The 24,610-nt window shown below is 47.2% G+C and overlaps 1 protein-coding gene across 1 annotated transcript; it reads left to right on the plus strand.

Moving 5' to 3' along the window:
- Positions 1-20,619: 20,619 nt before the first annotated feature.
- On the plus strand, positions 20,620-22,185 carry LOC137358858 (probable G-protein coupled receptor 139). Its single transcript, XM_068025076.1, has 3 exons — positions 20,620-20,653; positions 20,740-20,826; positions 21,275-22,185. Exons 1-3 carry the CDS (start codon positions 20,620-20,622, stop codon positions 22,183-22,185), a joined length of 1,032 nt encoding a protein of 343 aa, XP_067881177.1.
- Positions 22,186-24,610: the final 2,425 nt, after the last annotated feature.

Here is a 24,610-nt window from a genome sequence, read left to right on the forward strand (position 1 = left end):
GATGATGAGAATTTATTTTCTCTCAGAGGTCCGTGAAACGTTGGAACTCTCTTCCTCAAAAGGTTGTGGAAGCAGAGTATTTAAATATTTTAAGGCAGAGGTCGATATATTCTTGATAAGGATGGGTGTGAAAGGCTATTTGCGGTAGGCAGGATTGTGGAGTTGAGGTTACAATGAGATCAGCCATGATATTATTGAATGATGGAGCAGACTCGAGGCATCAAATGGCCTACACCTGATCCTAATTCACATGTTTTATGCATGTTGCTGCAATGCTGAACTGCCTCTACATTCGGCTGACCTTGATATCTATCATCACCATCAACCTCTCCTCGTGTAGGTACAATACAGAACACCCTCTATATTACCCTGGCAGTGAAACTACACTTTCGGCCAAGTGTCAGCATCGAGCACTCCCTAGGTCGGCACAATACAGTGCTCCCTCTACAATACCCTGAAAATGAACCCCAAGCATATACCCAGTGTCAGCATTGAACACTCCAGTGAATGTTGATAGGGAATGTGAGCACCGTGAGAATGCTGAAAGGGAATGTGAGCACCGTGTGAATACTGACAGGGAATGTGAGCACCGTGTAAATACTGACAGGGAATATGAGCACCGTGTGAATGCTGACAGGGAATGTGAGCACCGTGTGAATACTGACAGGGAATGTGAGCACTGTGTGAATGCTGACAGGGAATGTGAGCACCGTGTGAATACTGACAGGGAATGTGAGCACCGTGTGAATGCTGACAGGGAATGTGAGCACCGTGTGATTGCTGCAGGGAATATGAGCACCGTGTGAATACTGACAGGGAATATGAGCACCATGTGAATACTGACAGGGAATGTGAGCACCGTGTGAATGCTGACAGGGAATGTGAGCACCGTGTGAATACTGACAGGGAATATGAGCACCGTGTGAATACTGACAGGGAATATGAGCACCGTGTGAATACTGACAGGGAATATGAGCACCGTGTGAATACTGACAGGGAATGTGAGCACCGTGTGAATACTGACAGGGAATGTGAGCACCATGTGAATGCTGACAGGAATATGCGCACCGTGTGAATGCTGACACGGAATGTAAGCACCGTGTGAATGCTGCACGGAATGTGAGCACCTTGTGAATGCTGACAGGGAATGTGAGCACCGTGTGAATACTGACAGGGAATGTGAGCACCGTGTGAATGCTGACAGGGAATGTGAGCACCGTGTGAATGCTGACAGGGAATGTGAGCATCGTGTGAATGCTGACAGGGAATGTGAGCACCGTGTGAATGCTGACAGGGAATGTGAGCAAGTGTGAATGCTGACAGGGAATGTGAGCATCGTGTGAATGCTGACAGGGAATGTAAGCACCGTGTGAATACTGACAGAGAATATGAGCACCGTGTGAATGCTGACAGGAATATGGGCACCGTGTGAATGCTGACAGGGAATGTGAGCACCGTGTGAATGCTGCACGGAATGTGAGCACCGTGTGAATACTGACAGGGAATGTGAGCACCGTGTGAATGCTGACAGGGAATGTGAGCACCGTGTGAATACTGACAGGGAATATGAGCGCCGTGTGAATGCTGACAGGGAATGTGAGCACCGTGTGAATACTGACAGGGAATATGAGCACCGTGTGAATGCTGACAGGGAATGTGAGCACCGTGTGAATGCTGACAGGGAATGTGAGCAGCGTGTGAATACTGACAGGGAATATGAGCACCGTGTGAATACTGACAGGGAATGTGAGCACCGTGTGAATACTGACAGGGAATGTGATCACCGTGTGAATGCTGACAGGGAATGTGAGCACCGTGTGAATTCTGACAGGGAATGTGAGCACCGTGTGAATGCTGACAGGGAAGGTGAGCACCGTGTGAATGTTGACAGGAAATGTGAGCACCGTGTGAATGCTGACAGGGAATGTGAGCACCGTGTGAATTCTGACAGGGAATGTGAGCACCGTGTGAATGCTGACAGGGAATGTGAGCACCGTGTGAATGCTGACAGGGAATGCGTGCACCGTGTGAATACTGACAGGGAATGTGAGCACCGTGTGAATGCTGCAGGGAATATGGGCATCGTGTGAATGCTGACACGAATATGGGCACCGTGTGAATGCTGACAGGGAATGTGAGCACCGTGTGAATGCTGCAGGGATTATGGGCACCGTGTGAATGCTGACAGGAATATGGGCACCGTGTGAATTCTGACAGGGAATGTGAGCACCGTGTGAATTCTGACAGGGAATGTGAGCACCGTGTGAATACTGCAGGGAATGTGAGCACCGTGTGAATTCTGACAGGGAATGTGAGCACCGTGTGAATTCTGACAGGGAATGTGAGCACCGTGTGAATTCTGACAGGGAATGTGAGCACCGTGTGAATACTGCAGGGATTGTGAGCACCGTTTGAATTCTGACAGGGAATGTGAGAACGGTGTGAATACTGCAGGGAATGTGAGCACCGTGTGAATACTGCAGGGAATGTGAGCACCGTGTGAATGCTGACAGGGAATGTGAGCACCGTGTGAATGCTGACAGGGAATGTGAGCACCGTGTGAATTCTGACAGGGAATATGGGCGCCGTGTGAATGCTGCAGGGAACATGGGCACAGTGTGAATGCTGACAGGAATATGGGCACCGTGTGAATGCTGACAGAGAGCGTCATGTGAATGCTGAGAGTAAATGCTGCTTCTCAAAGCTCTCCCATTGAGTGGCGGGAGAGATAAAAATGCAGCAATATGTGTCACAGGGTTAGAACCTATGAATTAGTGTCTCAAACAATACCCAGTTAAAGGAAGAACCATCACCTTGTGTCACAGCGAGAGTGCAAGGGTAGCTGGGTAATAATCACATGACGTGTCCCTCCGTGGCGCGCTTTCAATCCAGTCGCCTTCCGACACAGGAGCTCAATTAAATAGTGAAGGCGGAGCGGCCACCCCCGATGATGTGAAGGCCGGCCGCCAAATCCCCGTCAACGGCATCCAGCGCCACCACACAGGCCCTGGCACCATTTTTAATGAGCTTCAATCTTTGTGCCGGAATGGAAGGTATTGGTATGGTTCTGAATGAATACTTTGTGTCTGTCTTTAAAAAAGAGGTGTGGGGGTGGGGGGTGGGTGGGGCGGGGGGGGGGGGAGGCGGGTGATGCAGATCCTCTAGTTAAGGAGAAAGACTGTAAATTATTGGAGGTGATGAACATAGGGAGAGAGGAAATGTTAATGGGATTAGCATCCTTGAAGGTTGATAAATCCCCAGGGTCAGCTGAAATGCCACCGAGGCTGTTAAAAGAAGCAAGGGAGGAAATATCAGAGAGACTGACTATCCTGTCCTCACTGGATACAGGTGTGGTGCTGGAGGATTGGAGAACTGGTAATGTGTACCTCTGTTTAAAAATGGAGTGAACAACAGACCAAATAATTACAGGCCAGTCAGTCTAACCTCAGTAGTGGACAAATTATTGGAATCTATTCTGAGACAGGATAAACTGACACTGAGAAAGGCTAACCTTAATCAAGGATAGTCAGCATGGCTTTGTTAAGGGTAGATCTTTTTGAGCTACTTGATTGAATTTTTTGAAGAAATTCGAAGGAAGATAAATGAGGGTAGTGCAGTTGATATAGTCTACATGTATTTTAGCAATGCTTTTGACAAGGTCCCACATGGCAGACTGGTTAAAAAAGTAAAATTCCATGGGATCCATGGAAATGCAGCAAGGTGGATACAAAATTGACTCAGTGGCAGGAAACAAAGGTTAATTTTTGATGGCTGTTTTAGCTGTTTGCAGTGGCTTTCCATAAGGCTCAGTACTGGGTCACCTGCTTTTTGTGGTGTATATTAACGATTTGGAAGTAAATATAGGGGGCATGATCAAGAACTTTGCAGACGGTACAATGATTGGCTGTGTGGTCGATAGCGATGAGGATAGCTGTAGGCTGCAGGAAGATATTGGTGGCCTGGTCAGATTGGCAGAAAAGTGTCAAATGGAATTAAACTTGGAGTACTGTGAGGTGTTGCATTTGGGGAGGTCAAACAAGACAAAGGAATACACGATAAATGGGGAAATGCTGAGGGAGTGCCCAGGAAGTAAGCAACCTTGTAGTGAATGTCCACATATCCCTGAAGGTAGCAGGACAGGGTGATAATGTGGTGAAGAAGGCATATGGAATCCCTTCCTTCATTAGCCTAGTGATAGAATGCATGAATAGGGAAGTTATGCTAAAACTGTATAACTCATTGGTTAAGCCACAACTTGACTACTGTGTGCAGGTCTGGTCAGCTCATTACAGAAAAAATGTAATTGCACTAGAGCGGGTACAGAGGAGATTTACAAAGATGTTGCCAGGATTGTAAAATGATACTATAGGGAGAGAATGGATCGGCTGCGGTTGTTCCCCTTGGATCAAGACTGAGGGGAGATCTGATTGAAATGTACAAAATTGTGAGGGGCCTGGACAGAGTGGAGGTAAAGGATCTATTCACCTTAGCAGAGAGTTCAGTGACGAGGGTGCATAGATTTAAAGTGATTGGTAGAACAATTAGAGGGGAGCTGAGGAAAACCCTTTGCACCAAGAGGGTGGTGGGGGTCTGGAACCCACTGCCTGAAAAGATAGTTGAGGCAGAAACCCTCAACACATTCAAAAGGAGTCTGGATAGGCACCGCAAATGCCATAATCTGCAGGGCTATGGACCAAATGCTGGAAGGTGACATTAGAATGTGTGGATCGTTTTTCGGCTGGCACAGACACGATCGGCCAAGTGGCTGCTTTCTGTGCTTTTAACTGTACTAAACTCTGGTGAGACCGCACCTGGAGTATTGCATGCAGTTCTGGTCACCGCATTATAGGAAGGATGTGGAAGCTTTGGAAAGGGTGCAGAGCAGATTTACTAGGATGTTGCCTGGTATGGAGGGAAGGTCTTTCGAGGAAAGGCTGAGGGACTTGAGGTTGTTTTCGTTAGAGAGAAGGAGGAGGAGAGGTGACTTAATAGAGACATATAAGATAATCAGAGGGTTAGATAGGGTGGATAGTGAGAGTCTTTTACCTCGGATGGTGATGGCAAACACGAGGGGACATAGCTTTAAGTTGAGGGGTGATAGATATAGGACAGATGTTAAATGTAGTTTCTTTACTCAGAGGGTAGTAGGGGCATGGAATGCCCTGCTTGCAACAGTAGTAGACTCGCCAACTTTAAGGGCATTTAAGTGGTCGTTGGATTAGACATATGGATGAAAATGGAATAATGTAGTTCTGATGGTTTCACAGGTCGGCGCAACATCGAGGGCCGAAGGGCCTGTACTGTGCTGTAATGTTCTTAAAAAAAACCTTCTTTGATTCTGAGCCCTTCAGTTACATTGTAAATTTTAAAGGTTCCGATCTCCAGGAATTGAAAATAAAATTTTATGTCAATTGTCAATCACGTAACCCACCCTCAATGGGTAAATCATACATTGATTGCCCTCTACCGCCATGATCACATTTTATTCGTATCACGAACTTTCCCACCCACCGCCATTTATTCACTTTGACACTCAACATCTTCCCACCGTTCCCATAGCCGATAATAAATGTTTTCCCTTCTCCTCGACCCCTCCGCCTGAAGGTACGTGAAGGCTGAACGGAGGTGGTAAAATTTCCGTGGGACGTCCGCCACCTGCAGGTCAGTTTATTAACATCTCATTGATGGTCATTTGAATATGGAAATGAAGGACCAGCCACCAGGAGGCGGGGGAGGAGGGTGTCGCACCAAGTTCCCCGTCTGCCAGTAATATGTGGCGGGCCCCTCTCGATGCCATAGGTCTAGTTGGCCCTCGCCCCACAACATTTTACCACCCTCCGCTCCTGACCCACGGTGTCCAGGGACCGGTACAAATCAGCCCCAGATTTCAGGCAGAACATCCTGGGCTGGATTTTGTTCCCAGTCTGACAACGGTTTCCATGGTGGGAGAGGTGGGAGGGCGAGTGGAAGGGTTGAATGGCGAATGAGAGTGGTTTCATCCCCCTCGGATCCTGACACTGCGATTGTCGAGACCGATCTTCCAGGTAGTGGAGAAGGTCCATGGCGTCCCCTCTGTGGCTCTGTGATGGGACCGAGTTAGCATGTTTAAATTATTTTTCTACATTCATTTAGATGGAATTTCCCACGTTCCTACCAGCCGTTTCAATCTTCAGTTCGACGTGTGAAACCCACGTGCCTTCTCTTCCCTGGTGCCACTGAGGCGAGAGTTCTCGGTACATGGAGAGGCTGGTCAGTAATGTTCATCTCTTACTCTTTTCTGTAGTAAACACAGACATTTACAGTGAAGTGAAATCACCAGGGATGAGGGGAGTTGGAATTCTGCAACTGCTTTTTGTCTATCGGCAAGTTCATAGGGAAATGATCCAATTTGCAGTTGTCTATTGGCAAGGGGATGGAGAAAGTATCGACTCTGCATTTTTTCTGTCAGGAGGGTCGGGGTAAAGGGGACACTCTGCATTTGTCTATCCAGCAAGGGGACGGGGAAATGGGACCTTGTGCAATTGTCGATCACCAAAAGGAAGGGAAAACAATCCACAGCATTTGTCAATGGACAAAGGGGAGGGGGAAAGGATCCAGTCTGCATTTGTCTGTTTGCAAGGGGAGGGGGAAGAATCTACTCTGCATTTGTCTGTCGGAAGGGGGAGAGGGAAAGGATCCACTCTGCATTTGTCTATCCAGCAAGGGGGGAGAAAGGATCCACTCTGCATTTAACTATCAGCGAGGGGGGAGAAAGGATCCACACTGCATTTGTCAATGGACAAAGGGGAGGTGAAAAGCATCCACTCTGCATTTGACTATCAGCAAAGGGGGAGAAAGGATCCACACTGCTTTTGTCTGTCATGAGGGGGAGAGGAAAAGGATCCCCTCTGCATTTGTCTGTCAGGAGAAGGAGGGGGAAAGGATCCCCTCTGCATTTGTCTGTAGACAAGGGGAGGGGGAAAGGATCCCCTCTGCATTTGTCTGTAGACAAGGGGAGGGGGAAAGGATCCCCTCTGCATTTGTCTGTAGACAAGGGGAGGGGGAAAGGATCCACTTGGCATTTTACTGTCGGGAGAGGGAGGGGAGGGGGAAGGGATCCACTCTGCATTTGTCTGTCGGGAGGGGGATGGTGAAAGGATTGCGGCCTTCATTTGACTGTCAGGAGGGGGGTGGTGGAGGAAGGGATCCACTCTGAATTTGTTTGCCGGGAAGGGGAAGTGACCCGCTCTGCATTTGACGGTCGGGAGAAAGGGAGGGAAAGGATCCACTCTGCATGTGTCTATCGGCAAGAGGAGGAGGGACGAATCCACTCTGCATTTGTCTGTCGGGAGGGTGAGGGTGAAAGGGATCCACTCTGTAATTGACTGTAAAAGTTTCTATCGGTATGTGAAGAGAAAAAGATTGGTGAAGACAAATGTAAGTCCCTTACAATCAGAAACAGGGGAATTTATTATGGGGAACAAAGAAATGGCTGACCAACTAAATTCATACTTTGGTTCTGTCTTCACAAAGTAGGACATAGGTATCATACCAGAAATTTTGGGGAACACAGGGTTCAGTGAGCGGGAGGAACGGAAGGAAATAAGTAATAGTAGAGAAATGGTGTTCGGGAAATTGATGGGATTAAAGGCCGATAAATCCCCAGGGCCTGATAAACAACATGCCAGAGTACTTAAGGAAGTGTCCCTCGGAATTGTGGATGCATTGGTGGTCATCCTCCAAGATTCTATAGACTCTGGAATAGTTCCTTCTGATTGGAGGTAGCTAATGTAACTCCACTATTTAAAAAAAGGAAGGTAGAGAGAAAACAGGGAACTATAAACCAGCCAGCCTGACGTCGGTAGTGGGGAAAATTCTACAGTCCTTTCTCAAAGATTTGATGGCAGACCACTTGGAGAACAGTGGTAGAATCGGACATAGTCAACATGGACTTATGAAAGGGAAATCATGCTTGATATATCTATTGGAATTCTTTAAGGATGTAACTGGTAGACTTGATGATGGGGAGACAGTGGATGTGGTTCATTTGGACTTTCAGAAGGCTTTCAACAAAGTCCTACAAAAGAGATTAGCATGTAACATTAAAGCACATGGGATTGGTAGTAGTGCATTTTAATGCATAGAAAATTGGTTGGCGGACAGCAAACAAAGTATAGGGATAGAAGGGTCTTTTTCCAAATGGCAGGCAGTGACTAGTGGTGTACGGCAGGGATCGGTGCCAGGACCACAGCTATTAACAATATACATTAATGATTTAGATGATGGAACTAAATGTAACATCTCCAAATTTGCAGATGACATAAAACTGGGTGGAATGGTGAGTTGTAAGGAGGATGCAGAAAAGCTTCAGGGTGATGTGAACAAGTTGCATGAGTGGGAAAATGCATGGCAGATGCAGTATAATGTGGATACGTGTGACATTATCCACTTTGGAAGCAAAAAACAGGAAGGCAGATTATTATCTGAATGGCGATAAACTAAGAGAGGGGTATATGCAACGAGGCCGGGGTTTTCTCGGACACAGTTCCGATGAAGGGTCACTGACCCGAAACGTTAACTCTGCTTCTCTTTCCACAGATGCTGCCAGACCTGCTGAGTGGTTCCAGCAATTCTTGTTTTTATTTTCCCGTACACAGTTCGTTGAAGGTAAGCTTGCAGGTGCAACAGGCAGTAAATAAGTCAAATGGTATGTTGGCTTTCATAGCAAGATGGTTCGAGTACAGAAGCAGGGATGCCTTGCTGCAATTATACAGTGCCATGGTGAGGCCACACCTGGAGTATTGTGTGCAGTTTTGCTCTCCTTATATGAGGAAATATGTTCTTGCTATAGAAGGAGTGTAGCAAAGGTTAACCAGTACTGATTCCTGGGATGGCGTGACTGACATATGAGGAGACATTGCGTCAGTTGGGATTATATTTGCTGAAGTTCAGAAGCGTGATTGGAGATCTCATAGAAACCTATAAAATGATAAGATAACTTGACAGGGTAGATGTAGGAAGGATATTCAAGATGGTGAAGCAGTCCAGAAGCAGGGCTCATAGTCTAATGATACGGGGAAAATATTTCAGGACTGAGATGAGGAGAAATTACTTCACCCAGAGAGTGGTGAGCCTGTGGAATTCACTACCACAGAAGGCAGTTGAGGCTAAAACATTGTATATTTTCAAGAAGGAGTTAGATATAGCTCTTAGGGCAAAAGGAATCAAAGGATATGGGGGGGGGGGAAGCGGGGACAGGCTACTGAGTTGCATGATCAGCTATGATCGTAATGAATGGTGGAGCAGTCTCGAAGGGCCAGGTGGCCCACTCCTGCTCCTACTTTCTATATTTCTATTGGGGGGAAGCGGGGAAGTGGAAGGGATCCACTCTGCAATTGTCTGCCGGGAGGAGGTGGGTGAAACGATCCTCTCTGCAGTTGCCTGTCGGCAAGAGGAGAGGGAAGGGATCCACTCTGTATTTGCCCTATCGGCAATGGGAGGGGGAAAGGATCCACTCTGCATTTGCCATTCAGCAAGGAGGCAAAGGATTCACTCTGCATTTGACTATAAGAAAGGTGAGGGGGAAATGATCCACTCTGCATTTGTCTGTCAGCAAGGGGAGGGGAGAGGTGTCCACTCTGCATTTGTCTGTCCGGATTGGGTAGGGGGAAAGGATCAACTCTACATTTGTCGATCAGCAAGGGGAGGAGGAAAGCATCCAACTTGCATTTGTCTGTCGAGAGGGGCAGGGAGAAAGTGTATGCTATGCATTTGTCGGTCGGCAAGGAGAGGGCGAAATGGACCACTTGGAATATGTGTGTCTGGAGTGGGAGGGGAGGGGGGGTTAGGGATCCAACTTGCATTTTCCGTCAGAAAAGGAGGGGAAAGGGATCCACTCTGCATTTTTCTATCATCAATGAGATGGAGAAAGGATCAATCCTGCATTTGTCTGTCCAGAGGGGGCGGGGTAGTGGATCCACTCTGCATGTGTCCGTCGGGAGGTGTAGGGAGAAGGGGTCCACTCTGCATCTGTCAGTCGGAAGTGGGAGGGGGGAAAGGTCGACTTTGTATTTGACTGTCTGGAGAGGAGGGGGAAGGGATCCACTCTTCATTTGTTTGTCAGGGTAAGGAAGGGGCCAGTCCGCATTTGTCTCCCGGGAGGCCGATAGGGGTGGGATCCAATCCACATTTTTCTGTCAGGAAGCAGAAGGAATCCGCTCTGCAAGTGTCTGTCCGGAAGAGGAAGGAGAAGGGATGCACTCTGCATTTGTCTGTCTGGAAGGGGAAGGGATCTACTCTACATTTGTCTCCTGGAGGGGCGAGGGATCCACTCTGCATGTGTCCGTCGGAGGGGGTAGGGAAGTTATCCACCTTGCATTTGTCTACTGGGAGGGGAGGAATCCACTCTACATTTGTCTCCTGGAGGGGCGAGGGATCCACTCTGCAATTTTCTGTCGGCAAATGGACTGGGAAGGGATACACTATCATTTGTCTTCTGGGAGGGTGAGGGATCCACTCCAAATTTGTTTGTTGGGTGGGGGCCGGGGAAGGGATCCACTCTGCATTTGCCTGTCGGGATGAGGAAGGGGTCACTCTGCATTTGTCTCTCTGTCGGGAAGGGGAGGGTAAATGATTCTGCAGGAGGGTCGACGACTATGTCCACTCCAGGAAGGACTCTGAGCGTCAGGCCGAGATGGTCGTTGGATTTGGGGCCATTGCAGGATGGCCACAGGTGCAGGGTATCATTGCGTGCGATCATGTGGCCATCGAGGCTCCTACAGAATAACTATTGCCCTTCATAAACAGAAAGGGATTTCACTCCATCAACGTCCAACTCACAGGTAGTGCTCCTCAAAGTGGGTGCCCGCTTTCCAGGCAACTACCATGACTCACTAACACAGCGCTAGTCCTCGGTGCCACTGCAGTTCACTCCCCGCTCAAATTCAGGGGTGAAGTCTTGAGGATAAAGGATACGCCTTAATGATCTGGCTTCTGACTGGGGCGAAGAACCCTAGCAACGAAGCTGAAGACCGTTACGTATCCTGCCATGGCTCCACCCGAGCTACCATCAAGCAGGCTACTGGTCTGCTGAAGATGTGCTTCCGCTACCTCGATAGATCAGGTGGAGCCCTACAGTACACAGCAGACAGGGTTTGTCTATCATTGTAGTCTGCTGCATGTTGTACAACATCACAGTTCCGAGGGGAACGGTCATGCAGGATGACCAGGTGCGGAAGTAGGACACATCCTGAGACAATGTAAACTCAGAGGGCAACCAAGAACAACCACTCATGGGAGTAGAGAGAGCAGTGATGGAGGGCGGACATGGTGAGCAGTGAAGAAGGGAAACAAGGCAAGGACTGATAACTGAGCACTTCCACAATGGCTGAACTTCAACACATGTTTCTCAGAGCACAAAGCACCATCCAGCATCTCGTCAGAAGTCTTATGTTCCTTTAACGTCCATCTCTCCAGCATGATTGGCAGCAGTTAACTGAGACATTGCCCATGTGACTTCATCATCCGTACAGTGTCACATTGTGATTATTGACATGGCATTGCTAACCTCGGCAGTACTGTCCGGCTTCTAATGTAATGGAAGGACCCATACCCAATCCAAGGTGACATGTCTTATTCAGACAATAAAGGCTGAAGATTGTTGGACAACACATCTAATTAAACACGCGAAATATTCGTATCATCCATGAATACACATGGGCGTCGAGGTGATTTTTTAATATGTTTGTGGGTGTTCCTTCGCGGTTTAACCCCTGTGCTGGCAGCTGGACTGGAGGTAGACTGCTGATCAGGCTGCCCCTTGGCTTGGGATGACATCATCGGTTATCCTTTGGGTGCCTGAGGCCTGGAGGAGCCCGGCTGCCTCAGGGCCTCCTGCACATGTGTAGGGCTGTCCTCATGCATTGCGGCTCCTGGGACCGGTCTCACTGGTGGAGGGGCTGAGTACCCGGTATCCACACTGGATCACCCTGAGGGGAGGCCCCAGATGTGGAGCACAGCCTGTCCTCCTCCCTACCAAGGCTCGGTGGAACCTCCCTGTTCTCCAGTGAAGGATCAGGAGTGCGATCACTTTCCATGTTCCTGGTCTTTCTCTCACCCAGTCACTGATGAATTGCAGTCATGCCCGAGGTGAAGTATTACAGGTGAAAGAGTATTTGAGGAATGTGGCTGTCCATGAGTGTCACCATCCTCTCCATGGAGGAAACCATGTGCTGACATGCCCGGGACATGGAAGCTGTCATGGCCTGGGTGGATTCCCCACCGTCCACTTCGGGCTGCGCATGGCCTCCAGCATCACACCAGATGTTGTCTTACCTCGCCTTGCAGCCCCAGCATTGTCTGTGCGACCGACACAAGGGACTGGTCATCAGTCTGGGGCCCTGCATGGGCATTGGCACCCACAGTCCTCCGACGATCAGAGGCCTCGGCTGTCTCAGCCTCAGCCAGCTGCTCGGCCATGTGTGCCGTGCTCTCACCAGCTTGTGAACTGTTTCTAATGCCTATTGGATACCCAGCAAGTTGAGATTATCTTGTCTGGAGGTAATAACCATGAAGACGTGAGTCACATATGCAGCCAGTCGTGTGCCATCAACCTTCCCTGACCTCCCTGTATCTGAAATGGCAGTGGGGACCATGCAACATACTGTGTTGGGACAACCAGTTCACACTGAAAATGTGGAAATGTTCCACTAACCTCGGTTGAATGATGGAGGTCATTCACCCGCTTACAAAACAGCACCCAATCTTGTCGGGTGACTCCACGGTTTCTCACCTCCTTTGCAATCTCTGGCCAGGATTGCTTGGCCAGGTGGGAGGACCTAATCTTGCCATCACTGGGAAAATGAGCACCCGCCGTTCCTTTGCAGGCTTGAAGAGAATAAGCATCGAGACATCACTGAACCACAGAGCTATTCTTGCACAGAGCGCAACCATCACACAAAATTTGCTCAATGAGGCCAATATGTAAAATGGCCGCTCGCCAGGTAATCGCGTTGGTGCAGTGGTGCTGGTCCCGTGAGGGACGGTCACCATGTTCCATGAAAATCCTGCCCCATGTGTCTGAATCACACCCAGATTCCGGTTACTTTAAACCAGATGTGGATCTTGTCATGAAGACCTCCAGCTGCCAAGAATGAGGCATGTTAATGTTGTCATGTCGACATTAATTTTTAAACAGTTGCTGAAAGTGAGAGATGACTTGTTTAAAGAGATCAGCAGTGGCTGGAAGAAATTTTCATTCGAAGAGACAGTCGCCGAGGGAAAGACAATGTGAACTGCTCACTGATTCAATTAACAGAGATTGGTCTGGGAAATGGTGATCCACATGTTGTCAGTGGAAGAGACAGCACTACACCCCCTTCCCCGACCGAGAGCTTTGAAATACACAAACGCCAGAGCCTGTTAAAGCAGTGAGTCACATAACTAAGCTGCTGAACCAGGTTTGGTTTCGAACTGCTCACAGGACATATTGATTCAGAGAGCATATTGCAACTGAACGTGGAAACGAACCTCTTTCCTTGCTGGCTCTCTCTCCCTCTGGCTCACTAATTGGCGGATCGACTGAAGTAAGGTAAAACTCAAGAGAGAAGGGATTCCTGCATCCAAACGAGGTTTACCTCTTGCACTGGGCCCCAAGCAAGACTTACCGGAAACCAAGGACTCTGCATTCAGCTCAGAGGAGCGTAAATAAATCCTTGCTACTGCCTCAAACATTCCCCCTTCATTCTTTCTACTTCTCTCTCTATCTGCGTGTGTGTGTGTTTATCACTTATGCATGCGAGCATGGTCACGTCGCATATGCGTAGTGGTTAACCGAATTAGAGTTGAAGATTGATAAACTTCTATCTTTCTTGTTTCAATCTAAGAAAATCCGTTTGATTGATTTATTTGCACTCCAATTGGAAAGCAGTGAGCAATAATTCACTGAGGGTGAGTTAAGAACACCAGTGTTTTTTAAAAAATTAAACCCTGTTACGATTAAACCAGGCAACGACTGAGAGGGAACACCTAGATTCCTTTCTCACCTGCTTGTAGCAATCTGAATGAATGAAAACTCGTCACAATAAAAACTGTCAACAATCAATGGTTAGGGGATAGATAACATGTAGTGATGTGTCTGATTCCCTTCTTTTTGTTTTTCTGCAAAATTCAGGAAATAGACGGAGATATGTCAGATTTATAAATAAATCTTCTAAACATGTCTTGACGTCTCCTGCTCACTCATGAAGTGGCAAAAACTCACAGATTTTGAAAGAACCCAGAAATGAAGAACACGGCCAGCAATAACACACAGCTCAAGGGAACGGTGACCTCCTACTTTGGCTCTCTGGTTTACTTGTGTCAAACATCGATCTAATGAACATAAGATCCTGGGTTCATCTCTTAACTAAGCCAGAGCTTGACTTAGGGGAACGGAGTCGTTTGTGAAATGAAGCAGTAAAATAAAACAGGTCAGAATCTGGGCTGAATCTTGTTGTCCTCCCGGTGTCGGGTTCCATTGGATGTGCTGCCCAGAGGATCGGAGTGGCAGTGGCACGCCACACAACCCGTCATCGGGAATACCAGGCCCGGTCTTCCCATGGCCGGGGAGGCTCTGTGGCGGAACTTCTGCTGCTCTGCGACGGGACCGAATTATCGTATGTCAACGTGCTATCTGCTTGCATTACCATGTCTTCAGCCATGATCTAACCAGCACTTATCGATCATCAGGGAGGCGGGCAGCACTCATGTACCTTCAGTTTGGCATCCTAGAAAATCCAATACCACGGAGGCGAAAGTCCTCAGAGCTGGTAATAGTGAGGCAGCACTATGCTGATCTCCGTTTCCATCGTGAAACTCGGATATATGTCTCAAAGGGGTTTCGGAATTCTGCATCCATATTGTTGCTGGTGGGGAGGAGGGGTTTTAGAACTCTGCATTCATGTTATTTGCAGTGGTAGAGTGAGGGTTCAGAACTCTGAATTCAGGTTTTTGTCAGTTTGGAATAGGGGGTTCAGAACTCTGCATCCATGTTGTTGGCAGTGGGGAAGATGGGGTTTCGAACTCTGCATCCATATTGTTGGCGGTGTGGGAGGGGGCTTCAGAACTCTGCATCCATGTTGTTGGCAGTGGGGAAGATGGGGTTTCGAACTCTGCATCCAAGTTGTTGGTAGTGGGGAAGATGGGGATTCGAACTCCGCATGCATGTTGTTGGCAATGGGGGAGAGGGAGTTCAGAACTCTGCATCCATGTTGTTGGCTGTCTGGGAGAGGGGGTTCGGAATTCTGATTCTATATTGTTGGTGGAGGGGGAGAGTGGGTTCGGAACTCTGCATCCATGTTGTTGGCGGTATGGGAGAGAGGGTTCGGAATTCTGATTCTATATTGTTGGTGGTCTGGAAGAGGGAGTTCCGATTTTTGCATCTATGTTGTTGGTGGAGGGGGAGAGCGGGTTCGGAACTCTGCATCCATGTTGTTGGCGGTATGGGAGAGGGAGTTCAGAACTCTGCATCCATGTTGTTGGCGGTATGGGAGAGGGAGTTCAGAACTCTGCATCCATGTTGTTGGTGGTATGGGAGAGGGAGTTCAGAACTCTGCATCCATATTATTGGCAGTGGGGGAAAGGGGGTTCAGAACTCTGCATCCATATTGCTGGCGCTGGGGGAGAGGGAGTTCGGCTGTATTATTGTGAGCGGCTACATGAGTTGAGGGGCAGAATTAGGTTGAGGGGCTGTATTAGTTTGAGGGGATACTTTTCTTCCAGTGGCTGTATGAGTTTGCAGGGCTGTATCCTTTTGAGGAGCCATTTGCACAATTTCCTTATTTAAAGATTTAACTGGATGGTCACAGTTAAAGTGAGCAGCAACATCCAAGAATGCAGTATAGCAGTCCTGATGGGTCACACTATCATTTGGAATTTCATTACTGAATGGTCACAGCAGAGTGAAATCCCTCACTGAATCAATACGAGAAATACAGATGTGTGTCATGGTGTTTTAAGGAACATAACCATTGTTGAGTTAATACAGCTTCTAATTATCATGAGTTAATTAACATGATCAAATCCGTCCAGTCTTTGGATTGTTAAAATTTATTCTCAGCGTTAACTAAATCCCATCACAACAGGGACTTAGCTCGGCCCTCGTAAATTGCTTGCTTATAATTATGTATATGCAAGTGGAAACCTCAATGCCCCCGTGGACTTCCTGCAAAGTATAAATTAATGGCTCTGGGACTGCATCACTTCAGAATTTAATACAGAGTGATTGCCTGCAGCACGAAGGTGACAAATCAGTTCACAAAGAAAATGCATAAACCAATTAACAGTATCCAGAAAATATTCTTCATCATTCTTGCCGTCATTGGTGTTCCTGGTAAAAGACAATACCCACTGAAGGTCTTTAAATCTGTGTGTTAGGTATTCTTTGTTTTTTGTCTGTGACTGATAATGTCACCTGTTGCTCTATTGACACCTGATACAGACACCCGATCAGTGATATCATTTTATCAAGTCAAATCTCTTAAATTATTTCTGCTGTTTATTAAATCTGCTGACTAGAAAATAAACCTCCGTTTGTAACTCATAGTCTTTCTGTATTATTAAGTTAGATATAGCTCTTAGGGCTAAAGGGATGAAGTGATACGGGGAGAAAGCGGGAACATGGTACTGAGTTTGAATGGTCAGTCATGATCTTATTTAATGGTGGTGCAGGCTCGAAGGGCTAAGTGGCCTATTACAGCTCCTTTTATATGACTTTACTTGAATATTGTGTACTGTTGAATAAGACCTCAGTATATGTTGCTGCAGAACGATCTTGATTGTAGGTCACTAATCAGAGTGCTACGCCTGATCCCAGTCACCATGTATTACTGGGAGCACCTGTCACTTGTCAATTGTACTGAGTGTGGGACACTAATTGGAGATAAACAGCTGATTCCAGTAACCATATGGAAATGGAGTATCTACAATTGTATAATTGTATTGAGTGTGGGCCCCTAACTGGAGTGGAACAAGTCGGTTCGACTTTGAAATCATTCTTTCGGGTAACAGATCACTCCACTGCATGGAGCTGGCTCCACAATAACACAAGAAATAGGAGCAGGAGTAGACCTATATTATATAACACCTCAAACTAATATGGCCCGTCGAACCAACTCCACGATTCGATATGATCATAGGAACAGGGGAAGGCCATTCAGCCCATCGAGCCTGTCCCACCATTAAATATGATCATGGCTGTTCACCCACTTCAATGCCTTTTTCCCACACTCTCCTCATATCATTTATGTCATGTGTGTTTAGAAATCTGTCAATCTCTGCTTTAAATATACTCAATAACCGAGCTTCTACAGCCCTCTGGGGTAGAGAATTCCAAAGATTCTCAACCGTCTGAGTAATAAAATTCTGTTCATCTCTATTCTAAGTAGACCCCCTTCCCTTTATTTTGAAATTGTGTCCCCTAGTTCTAAACTCCCCAATCATTGGCAACATCTTACCGACATCTACCCAGTTTATCCCATAAAGTATCTTGTAGGTTTCAATGAGATCACACCTCTCATTCTTCGAAACTCTAGAGAATTCAGACCCAGTTTTCCCAATCTTTCTTCATACGAAAGTCCCGCCATCCTGGGGGCAAGTCTGGTGAACATTCACTGCACACCCTCTATGGCAATAATATCCTTCCTAAAGTAAGGGGACCAAAGCTGCACACAGTACTAAAAGTGCTATCTAACCAAGCTTCTGTACAATTGAAGCAAGACTTCATTTCTCCTGTACTCAAATCCTCTTGCGATAAGGGCGAACATATCAATAGCCTTCCTAATTGCTAGTGCACCTGCATGTCAGCTTTCGGCGACTTATGACAGGACACCCAGGTCCCTTTGCACGTCTACACTTTCTAATGTTTTACCATTTAGGAAATACTCTGCACATCTATTCCTACTTCCAAAATGTATGGCCTCACATTTTTCCACATTGTATTCCATCTGCCACATTCTTGTCCACTCATTAAGTCTGTCCTAATCCCCTTGAAGTCGCTTTGCATCTTCCTCGCATCGCACAACCCAATCATCAGTTCTGATGAAAGGTCACGGACTTGAGATGTTAACTCTGCTTCTCTCTCCACAGATGCTGCCCGATCTGCTGAGTATTTCCATCATTTCTTGTTCTATTTCTTATTTCTTGTTTCCAGCATCTGCAGTAATTTGCTTTTATTTGCACATTCCAACCCAGTTTTGCATCATCCACAAACTTCTAAATATTACATTTGCTCTCCACATCCAAATCACTGATATATATATTGTGAACAATTGGGGCCCAAGCATTGAACCCTGCGGTAACTGAATAGTCACAGCCTGGGATTGTGAGAATGAGCCATTTATTCCTATTCAATGTTTTCTGCCTGTTATCCAATCCTTAATCCATGCCTGTATATCACCTTCTATCCCATTTGCTTTAATTTTGCTAACCAATCTTCTGTGGGGGACTTTAACAAAAGACTTTTGAAAATCCAAGTGCACCTCATCCACTGACTCCCCTTTATCAATTCTGCTAGTCACATCCACAAAAAACTCCAACATGTTCATCAAACGTGATTTCCCATTCCATGGTGACTATGCCCAATCAGATCATTATTATCCAAGAGTCCATTTGTCACATATTTTGGAATAGATTCTAGCATTTTCCCAACGACAGATGTACGGATAACAGGTATGTAGTCCCCAGTTTTATCTCTCCCTCCCTTCTTAAATAGTAGGGCGACATTTTCTACCTTCCCGTCTGCAGGAACCGCACCAGAATCTACAGATTTTTGGAAGGTGATCACCAATGCATCCACTATCTCCATCGCTACCTCATTCAATGCGCTGGGGGTTGAATATCAGGTTCCATGGACTTATCAACCTTCAGCCCCAATAATTTCAATACCTCATTCCTGCTAATCCATTGGATCTCTAATTCATGGAGATTTCTTGTAGATTTCTCAGTGAAGACAGATACAAAGTAATCAATTAGCTGCTCTGCCATTTCTCTATTCCCCTTTATAAATTCTCCTGACTCTGCCTGTAATGGACCCACGTTTTTCTTTTCCAAATGTTTCCTTTTTAAGTACCTGCAGAAGCTTTTACAGTCCAGTTTTATATTTTTTTGCTAGTTTACTTTCATGTTCTATTCTCCCTTCCTTTGTCAGTTTATTTGTCCTCCTTTGCTGTATGCTGAAAATCCTCCCAATCCTCAGGTGTACCACTATTTCTGGCAACTTTATAGGCCTTTTCTTTTAATGTTCTCAAATCCTTAATTTCATTTTTTATCCACAGTTGACTGCCTTTACTTTTTCGGGGTTTTGTGCCTTCAAGGAATGTATAGTTGCTGTAAAGTAGGTAATATTTCTTTAAAGACTATCCTTTGCAGATGTAGTGTCAGACCTTTTACTGTATTTTTCCAACCCACCTCAGCCAATTCGCCCCTCATAGCTTCATAATTTCCTTAGTTCAAATTTAACTCCCTGGCTTCTGATTGAACTGCCTCACTTTCAAACATAACAGAACATTCTAGCATATTATGATCACTCATCCCTAAATACTCCTTTACTGCAAGAATATAAATTAGCCTTTTCTCATTACTTAATACTATATACAAAACTGCCTGATCTTTAACTGGCTCCTCAATATATTACTCGAGAAACCCACCCCCAACACACTCCAGACACTCGTCCTCCACAGCATACGTGCTTATTAGGTTTACCCAGTCTTTTTGTAGATTGAATTCACCCGTGATTACTGCATTACCATGCCACATGCTTCTGTAATCTCCTGATTAATACCATGCCCCAAACTACCACTACTGTTTGGTGGCCTCTAAACAACTCCTACCATTGTTTGCTGCCCCTTGCTGTTTCTCAGCTCCACCCAAACGGATTCCACATCTTGCTTTTTTCCGATCTGTGATCCTCCCATCCCTTACTAAAAGTGGAACACCTCCTCATTTTCCTTTTTGCCTGTCTTTCCTAAATGTCGAATATCCTTGAATATTCAGTTCTCAGTCTTGGTCAACCTGTAGCCACGTTGCCGCTATGGTAATTAGATCTTAGCCATGTACTTCTAATTGGGCCTTTCAATCAGCATTGCGGATCTTAGGCTTCAACCCCACTTTCCCACCCACTCACTACATCCCTTGATTCACTGACGGTCCAAACATCTGTCTGTCCCAACCTTAAATATATTCAATGATGGGCATCGGCAACCCTCTGATTGGCCAGAACTCTTGGAAGTGGGACATCCTCTCTTCGAGGGGAAGAACTCCCCACTGCAGGCAATTACTTGCCTGAGCCACAAATGATAGAGTCATGGCTTCCGGGGCTCAGTGGAGGTTTTCCAGCCGGTGGACGAGGGCACCATGTCCTGGTGAAATTCCGGCCGTTAACTTTGTGTCTCTCACCACAGATGCTGCCTAATCACTGCTTTTTATCAGATTTTAAGCAGGCTTTAGTGTTGCTCAAATACTTAGACCTGGATATGCACAGCGGCAGATATGTTGGCAGGTGGGAGGGAGTGAGGCAAAACTTTCATATGCTATGATGTTTGATTGCGTGTCTTTGGGTTTCCCACTCGGACATAAGCCTGATCGGCAAGCTTGGCTTCCAGTCGCATGACGTGGAAAGTAGAACAGGCCGCAGGACAAAGTATGCCCTAAACATGATCCCGATGGGCAGTTGTTCAATCGGCAGCTGTCCAATCCACAACCCCTGAATTTTCCCCTATCCTGAAGGAGTGCTCCGGGAGAACTGGGAGCGTCCAATCCCAGGAAAGTCCAATCCAGGCCACTGGGGTGCTAAGGTACACGGACTGGGTGGAGGTTGGTTCAATCCTTGGTGTATCAGATCCATGACCCAATAGTGGAGGTGTCGATTGGGGTTTAAATTAATTCCAGATCATGAAGGGATTCCAATCCCGGGAGTCAGGAGGCGATTGTCAATTCGGGTGTCTGTGTGCAGACTTTAACGTCTGATGGAGAAACCAGCCCCATCAATGGTAAACCTGTAAAGCAGGTGAAATCGAGGCTTGAAACCTCAGTAAAGTATTTAACATGCTGAACGGCCTCCTGGCTGCGGTTGGCGCTCTTCACTTGTCTCTCCTCTGTTAAACCCGGAAGTGGGCAGGTCGGAGGTATTTGAGTTCATGGTTGAGATGTTTAAGATTTAAATGGTGACCTTACTCTAACCCATCCAATCTTGGTTTTGAAATCGAGCTCAGACACGTTGAATGCTTGTTGAGTAATTTCTCTTTTCCCTTCTCTCATGCAGTGAATTTACTGGCGATTTTGATCCTATCACGGGGAAAGTGCGGACTCTCCACGTGCAGCACTCGCTACCTGATGGCCATGGTGACAGCGGATCTGCTGGTCATTATCACTGATGTCATACTGCAGCGTATCAGTTATTATTATTTCCCAGAATCTTTCCTGAACATCACCCCTGTGTGTAGTGTTATCATTGCCCTCCGTTGTGAAGCCAGAGACTGTTCTTTCTGGTTCACCGTCACTTTCACCTTCGATCGATTTGTGGCCATTTGTTGCCAGAAGCTGAAAACAAAATATTGCACCGAGAAAACTGCGGCTGTGGTTCTAGCAACAACCTGCATTCCGCTCTGTTTACAAAATATTCCTTTCTACTTTATATTTGAACCTGTAGAGATAATAGACAATGTACGATGGGGTTGTTATGTGAAGTCAAGCTATTATACGGAGCCCAGATGGCTGGGATTTGACTGGTTTGATGTGATTTTAACCCCATTGCTCCCATTCGTTTTAATTCTGTTGCTCAACACTCTGACAGTCAGACACATTTTAGTGGCCAGTCGAGTTCGTAAAGAACTGAGGGGTCAATGCAAGGGAGAGAATCGCAGTGACCCAGAGACGGAGAGCAGAAGGAAGTCTGTGATTTTACTCTTTACCATATCCGGCAGCTTCATACTTCTGTGGATGATTTATGTTATATATTTCACAACTTGCAACATTACAGGGACATATCTCGAGGATAATACAGACCCCTTCTATATCTTTGGACAATTCGGTTTGATGCTGCAGATTCTAAGTTGCTGCATAAACACATTTATTTATGGAGCGACACAGTCCAAGTTCAGAGAGCAGGTCAAGAACACAGTGAAATATCCGATTACATCAATTATTGCATTAATTAATAAACTAAACAGTTGATAGAAGCCCAGAGGCAGGTCCCAGTACTTCCAGTCGTTGAAATGTACAGGAACCGACAGCCCCAATGCCTCAGCTTGGTGGCTGCTCGGATGGAGGAGGACGACTCCCTCATTGGTCCATACTTTAGCTGATAACAGTTCTCTTTGCTCAGCTTCGGTAAGTCTCTCCGTTAAAATCAGCTGTCATCACACGTCCCTTGAATGAAACAAATGTTGATCCCCCTGTCCATGGAATCTCCAATATATTCGTTCCTCTCTAAAGTACTGCAGGTATTGCTAACTTACAGTTCCGTGCCTGTTGATCCCAGATACCCATATTAGAATCCCTCCAATCAAGTTCCGTCCTGCCACAGTTGCAAATCAGCTCTCATTATAGTGACAGGGCATCCACAAGAGAGTCCGGGGTCCCGGGGGCTCTGCAACAGGGTCCGGGCACACGGGGGTTCTGCAATGTGGTCCAGTGTCCTGGGGGCTCTGTAATGAGGTGTGGTGTCACTGCTGCTCTGCAAGGAGTCCTGTGTCCCGGGGGCTCTGCAAGGGGGGCCAGGAACCCGGAGGCATTGCAATGGGCTCCAGGCCAACGGGGGCTCTCTTAGGAGGTCCATGTTCCGGGCTCCCGGGGCCTCTGCAATGGGGTCTGGGCTCTCGGGGGCTCTGCAAGGTTGTCCTGGGTCCAGGGAGCTCTGCAATGAGATCTGTGCTCTCGTGGGCTCTGCAGCGGGGCCCGGTGCCCCGGGGGCTCTGCAGTGGGGTCCGGTGTCCCGGGGGCTCTGCAGTGGGGTCTGGTGTCCCGGGTGCTCTGCAGTGGTGTCCGGTGCCCCGGGGGCTCTGCAGTTGCGTCTGGTGTCCCTCGGGCTCTGCAGTGTGGTCCAGTGTCCTGGGGGGTCGGCAGTGGGGTCTGGCGTCACAGCTGCTCTGCAATGGGGACAAGTCTCCCAGTTGCTCTGCAAGGTGGTTTGGTCTCTCGGGAGCTCGGCAATGGGCTCCACGCTCCCGGGGGCTCTCTTAAGGGGATCCGGGGTCCGGGCTCCTGGGGCGGCTGCAATGGGGTCCGTGCTCCTCGGAGCTCTGCAAGGGATTCCGGGCTCCCGGGGGCTCTTCACGAGGGTCCGGACTCCCGGGGGCTCTGCAATTGGATCCAGTGTCCTGGGGTCTCTGCAAAGTGGTCCATGGTCCTTAGGGTTTTGCAGTGGGTTACAGGGTTCGGGGGCTCTGCAAGGGGGCTGACCTCCAGGGCTGTGCTCGTAGTCTAAGTGAGGGTTTGGTGTGATGAGGGCTCAATTTAATATTGGCAACTGCAGTATAATGGGTCTTTTTTATTCATTCGTGGGATGTGGGAATTGATGACCAGGTCAGCATTTACTGCGCATCCCTACTTTCCATTGAGAAGTTGGTGGTGAGCTGCCTTCTTGAACTGCAGCAGTACATGTGGTGTACATACACCCACAGTGCTGTTAGGAAGGGAGTTCCAGGACTTTGATGTATCAACAGTGAAGAACAGCGATATAGTTCCAAGTCAGAATGGTACGTGGCTCGGAGGGGACCTTGCAGGTAGTGATGTTCCCATGCATCTGCTGCCCTTATCCTTTTAGGTGGTGGAGGCCAAGGGTTTGGAAGTGGCTGTCGAAGTAGCCTTGGTGTGTTGCTGCAGAGCTTCTTGTCTATGGGGCTCACTGATTTGCTCACACTGCTTGAACAGAAGGTGGGCCATCATCAAGATTGGGCTTTGAGGACCATCAGAAGCTCCCCCCGACTATCTTCGCACATCCTCAGCCGCCAATGCAGGTATCCAGATCGGTTCAGCAATTTACAATGGAGGCAAGGGACAAGGTCATAATGACTCATTTACCGCCATCTTGGTATCCATTCTCAGAGTGAAATAAAAGCCACATTGCGATGCCTTAACTCTGTTATGTCCTTTCCATTTGTGGTCCCTGGCAAGCAGCTGCAATACAACTCGTGACCAGAGTAGATCATATCTTAACGAGGGTTCTCATCACATTGGCATGTTAATGAAAGCTGTAGACATTTTGGTTCAGCGCTGAGTGGGGAGAGGTTGTTAACAGCTCACAATTAAACTTGCATGGCACATAACCTATTGACAAATAAGCCTAATGATTTGAGCTTTTAATCATTTAACGAAAATACATAAGCTTCACCCGTGAGACTGAAAGTGTGGCGATGTGCTCTTCATAATTCATTTACAGGTGCTGCTACACAGTGTGACCTCGCCAGCAGCAGCTGGAATGGAGGCATGTTGCTGATCAGGATGACCTTTGGCCTGTGATGACTTTGGGGAGCATCATCTGGCTTCCTGAGACCTGGAAAATTAAAAAAAGCCACACTCTGAAAAACCAGCAAGAAAATCACAAGGAAATCGCAAACAGAAGAAACGTCAGGAAAGTCGGTTTTTTACCAGTTTCCCC

This window comes from Heterodontus francisci, unplaced genomic scaffold (assembly GCF_036365525.1).
Source record: "Heterodontus francisci isolate sHetFra1 unplaced genomic scaffold, sHetFra1.hap1 HAP1_SCAFFOLD_157, whole genome shotgun sequence".
Classification (NCBI taxonomy): domain Eukaryota; kingdom Metazoa; phylum Chordata; class Chondrichthyes; order Heterodontiformes; family Heterodontidae; genus Heterodontus; species Heterodontus francisci.